The following is a 5,565-nucleotide window of genomic DNA, read 5'->3' on the forward strand; positions in this document are numbered from 1 at the left end:
AGTATTTTCTTTTAAATTCCTAAGTGCACTATCCAAAGCAAATGGCTATATGCTGGAGTCCCTTCCCTGTAAAACTCAGGGAGGGTATACTGTTGCTTTGTAAAAAACCATGCATTCTTTATGTAAAAGAGGTCATTAGTCAGTCCTATACAATATTTCTAAATGTTCTATAAAAAGAGATTTTCACTTTGTTAATTTCCTTTAAGAAAGATACATACATACTTGTACACAGTTTTGGCTAACGCACAAAGGTAGTAACATAAAAAATGAGGTGTTGGAAAGAGATTTTCAGCAAGTAAATTCTCAAAGAGAAAATATTTAAGAACAAAAACTTCACTCTCAGGTAAATAATGATACTACAATACATCTGGCACAAAAATAAATAAAGACACCTCACTCAGAATAATCTCTAATTCTACATTAAGGCATTCCTTTCAACAGATACCCTTTCTTATTAACACCTAATCTTTTAGCTTTGAAAATAATACTTCCACCATAATTCAATTGGAAAGAACTGCTTAGTAGAGAAGCTGTATGGGCAGAAAAACATTTTGGAATACATTTCACCTAAGTGTTATTTCACTGCATTATATAACATGAATGTGTAAGCAGAAGTAGCTTATATTTTCAACAAAATTAACTACTATTACTAGACTATGTTCTTCTTTTAAATCATATTTGAAAAGTTGTAGAGCATTTCAAAAAAAGCAGATATTTTTGAGAACAGTTAATGAAACCAGTATTATGAGCAAGAAGAATTTAGTATCTTTCTATCTGAGCAATGTACAGCGCTACATGGTTTTCAAATGAGTTTTAATAGAGTATCTGTCCTCCAGGAGTCTTCAGTCTCCATGAGTCATTACATTAAAGTTCTTTCCCAAACTAACAGCAACCAATATAATCTTCCCTGAAATTCATTACAAATGAGAAGATAGCTTCTTGTTGATATTAACTTATATTTAAACATTGCCTTTTAAAAAACTAAAAGTGGATCTAAAAGCAACATTGCATTAAAGGAATCTAACAAATGGGCAAGGCAGTTGGTGAGAACTGGAGAGAAGAAAAGGTCAGAGGGATGACACTTAGATATGGAAGACAGTTGTGCTCCTCATTTATAATGTACCTCTGTTACTATGAACTATATTGCTCCTTTGGTCAGAGGCCACTCCAGAGCTGCAACTGTAGCCCAGGGCTTTGTTAAAAGAAGAGACATACAGGCTGCAGAAGTTAAGCAGGCCTGAGGTTATGTATTTTAATTTCATTATTTAAAATTGTATATTTATATTCCAATTTCTTATCTACACTGATTTAAATAGCTTTATTCCTCTAGTGTATGTTACCTTGATGCAGCAACTGAATCACCTAACCTTTTATTAATAAGGAAAAAATCATATTATTCTGATTTTGCAGTGATTATATTAATTTTAGCACAGTGGGAAGTTGTCTTTCCATGCAGAGTAATTAACCCAAATTCCATATATTTTCAAAGGTTTCTGTACAAAAACGTTTTCCATTCACCTCAGAATCTTTGTTCAAAATGCACAGCATGGACTCTAAACTTAAATGAGAACAGAAGATTTATTTTATTCAAACATGGGCAAATTTAAAAGGTAGTTAAAAAGTCATTTACTTTCACACGACTTAAAACAATACTGTTAGCACTGCAGTGACAAAGAGGCTGCAAATTATAAAGGTCAGTTAAATAAAAGAGGGCAAAGGGAGCAGGACTCAGATGCCAAGAATAAAAACAAAAATAGATCCAATGCAGCATTTGAGAGTGAAGATCAATGAAAACATTTGCTCAAGATCATTATCATTTATAGTATTATTTTCTATAATGTTATGAGCAATCCTTTCTATTCTAGCATTTCCTGTTTGCTGGTTCTTGGCATTTGCTTTAATAAAACTAATACCTAAGCCAAAAATTTGCATTATCTGAAGTAAAAAAGATAATATATTGCCTTGGTTAAAAATAACTTAGCTATCATGGTAAAAGTGAAAACATATGATGAAAATATAAACAGATGGCAAGGGAGAAGCAGTGGCATATTTTATCTAACTATCGATCTGAGTAACAAAGCGGCAGGTTGTCTTTCCAACCCAAACTACTTTTACAGTAATACAAATGCCCTTGCTTGCTCAACAGTGAAGGTCTTAAAAAGAAACACCTGAGAGGATGATATACAGAAAAATTATAACATAAGCCATAAAAATGACGGAAACATGAGTGATTAATATATGTTATGATTTAATGCTATAATTCTAAGTAGAGTAAGCAATCTTACTGCTTATGCTTATGACAGCATAGCAATTAATGAGACAGATATCAAATTAATAATAAAGTAGTAGATAATAGCATATATATTTGTTTAGCTTCACTGGTGGAAAAAAAATTCAACTCATAAAGATTTTATCAAATCAAGCTAGTATTTGCACAGATAAAATAATTTGGTAGCCCTCTGTTTTCTTACCTGTAAGGACAGCTTTTGCTGAAGGATCTGCCAGGTCCAGGGCTGATTTCCCATCAGTGTTCCGAATGTTCGGATCAGCTCCGTGCTGCAGCAGTACTGTGCAGGGAAAGCAGAAACAGTATTTTACCTCTGGGATACAGAGATTATTTACTGGTAAGTGTCCTCTCGGCATGGTGTAGGCATAAACATACATTGCACGATATTTTTCTCTTTCAAGGAAAAAAAAAAGAAAGAAAGAAAAGAAAAAAAGCACTGCAGCAAAGGATCCTCTCTAGAGTAAAGTGAAGTTGACAACTTATGGTACAGTATTATCACATGACTTAACATCATAAACATGAAACTAGGAAAATCTTGCAACAGACAGTTTTGGTTTGCCTCCTTCAGGCAGCAGTATGGGAAGCTATGTGCTCACTGACTCACACTGTGAAATATGCTGTGAACCTGCCCTATCTTTACTACCACTGTGGCTGCTTGCTGCTGCTGCTGCTTTACTGCTGAATTTCCAAGTGCTTCCTCTCCTCAAAACAGTTGTAATACTATGCAAGCTTTTTAGTGGTTCACTGCTTACACATGAAATTCACCATAACATACTGGCTTGCTTCCAAGAAGTTTAACAGACATAGTAATGCATACAACTCTGGTCATCTGCATCGAGATGAAAAAAAGAACTGCCTTCTAATTCTTTCCTCCAAAAATTTTTAGAAACAGAAACTCAATCACTATCACATATGCTAAGGAATGAATGGAACACATGCTATATTGGGTAGAAAGTAGCTACAGAGAATTCGTAGATACGAAGGCTCCTGCAAAAGACAGAACCAACTTAGGTAAAATCCAGATATAATATTTTATTAATCCTAAACATTTCTCAGCCACATCTAGTGAGTATGTGTGTGTTGGGCACAGGGAGTTGTTGCCATAATGCTACCCAACCAATGATCAAACTAATAAATATATTAAAAAGTTGTCCAAATAAATACAATCCAATTACAAATTATGAGCCACTACTGTTGATGAGCCTCAAATCTTTATTCATTAACAGTTCCAAGCTAAAATACATAAATTCCTTTAGAATGTTAGGAAGGAGATCCTCATATATTATTAAGCAATAAGTCCAGCTGTTTATAAAGCTCTTCCTCTTCCTTTAATGCAAAAGCCATCAAGTCAATGGCTTTGTCATAGAGGACAAACAATAGCCTTTAACAGAATTAGGACACAGTTGCTAGGAAGATGAGCATTTGCATCTCTTCCATTAGTAGACGTCGAGTAGTTTCAGACTTGAGAATAATAAAAACTGGCCATGGCTGAGAAGATGCAGTGAGATCTTGCAAAGTCTTTCTATATTATTTCATTCTCGAATGTAAGCAATGATCANACTGAAGAGTAAGGAGAACAAAGTAGCAAGTACCACAATATCAAACTATAGTCACTCTTTCCATATAATGAAGAGAGCTTTCACAGCACCATATTCTTTATTCCAGGAAGAAATTCTAGTATGAAAATTTGGCTTATCAAGGGTCTTTTTAATAAAGCAGACTCAAGAATCAAATGAAAGCTAATAACTATCTCTATATGTAGTTACTAAGTGATCCCATGCAAAGGGTAGGAAAACAAAATTAACAGCTACCATGAAAAGTAGTTTTTTACTGCGTACTTCAGAAACTTCAGAACCTGCCTTAAACAAGAAGGAATATTTTTATTTAATAGAGTTTGACAATTACATGATGCGAGCTTTCATTTTGTAACTTTCAATGACTGAAAGAGGCAAAATATTGAAAGCCTGACTACTCCGCCAAAAGTCACCTAAAACCTCAATCTTTCTTGTTGTAACCAATATTTTACCTATTGCTTTTCCTATTTTGTAACAGATATCCGCCATTACAGTTTAGTTACAGTTTTGTTTTGTTTTAGGTGACTTTAAAAAGAGTGATCTTTTTACTTAAAATATATGTTTTCAAAACATTTTGGGGGTCATAACTATCTCTTTCATGGGACCTGAACACACAGACACATCCACCGTAGAGTAATGCAGCATCAGGAAAGAAGCAGCTGAATTTTCTGAACCAGATGCTGACAACAAAATCCATGTTAGAAAATATTTAACCATTTTTAATTCACCAGATTAAAAATTTTTTTTAAGTTAAAAATAAAATTCAGTAGAGTTAAAAGTTTTAGGAGAAGTAAAAGTATCTGCAATTAGATGAGCAGGGGTCTAAACTTATTACTGAAATGAATGAGCAAGGCTGTGTTCCAATAAAATCGTACGTAAAAACATTGAAATTTGTATTTCTGTTAATTTTCATGTGTTAAAAAATATTATTCTTCTTTGGATTTTTAAAAAAACATTTAAAAATATAAAAATTCTTAGCTTGTAGGCCATGTAAATACAGGAGTGAGCCTGGGTTTGCCCTATTTGCCCTATTGGCCATAATTTGCTGACCCCTGACCTTAGGCAGTGCTATACAAAGTGTGGTCTAAGGAATGCTCTAGTCCCAAAACTTTATAATCCATCTACACTGAGATAAGCACAGAAATTGAGGGTAAGCATTTAGAACTATGTTTGACATTTTAAAATTACTTTTTCCAGTGCTTCATTTTATTTGTATTTTATAAATTTATTGGTCTGTCATGCATGGGGGAGGAACCCTGGTCCTCTACCAGAGACAATTTGAGAAGCACTGAGCCAGAGCCCACATAAAATTCTCTGGGCCTCAGTTCCCAGGCCTATAAAGTAAAAAAGCTGGACTAGACAGGTGATCTCTAGGTATCTAGGGTGAGGACTCCAATCTCTGATAATGCTTTTATAGTTACAACCAAAGACTTAAAGCATTAAGATTAAATCTTAAAAAAAAAAAAAAAAAAGTTGCTTCAAATACAATCTCTTCCTCCCCCACCCTCCAAATCAAAATAGAAAAGAAAAAAGAAAAAGAAAAAAGGTTTTCATTTATATCCTAACACTTTAACAAAAAAAAACAAAACTAAAAGTTGAGACCATAATCACTGAATATTGTTGGTACCTACTAAAATGTCCCAAACTACTCCCCAGGCAATTCCTCAAATCAAACTTCATTCTAAAGTGCCTTCAAATCTGGTG

General features: G+C 33.8%; 1 protein-coding gene across 1 annotated transcript in view; it reads right to left on the bottom strand.

The window, feature by feature from the left end:
• TNKS (tankyrase, TRF1-interacting ankyrin-related ADP-ribose polymerase) overlaps positions 1-5,565 on the bottom strand; it is a 246,637-nt gene that overhangs the window by 169,684 nt on the left and 71,388 nt on the right. Inside the window, exon 3 of the mRNA XM_008574165.1 lies at positions 2,472-2,567. Coding sequence (XP_008572387.1) covers positions 2,472-2,567 — 96 coding nt within the window. The remainder of the gene's footprint in view (positions 1-2,471; positions 2,568-5,565) is intronic.

Source organism: Galeopterus variegatus, unplaced genomic scaffold (assembly GCF_000696425.1).
Source record: "Galeopterus variegatus unplaced genomic scaffold, G_variegatus-3.0.2 Scaffold1005, whole genome shotgun sequence".
NCBI classification, from domain to species: Eukaryota; Metazoa; Chordata; class Mammalia; order Dermoptera; family Cynocephalidae; genus Galeopterus; species Galeopterus variegatus.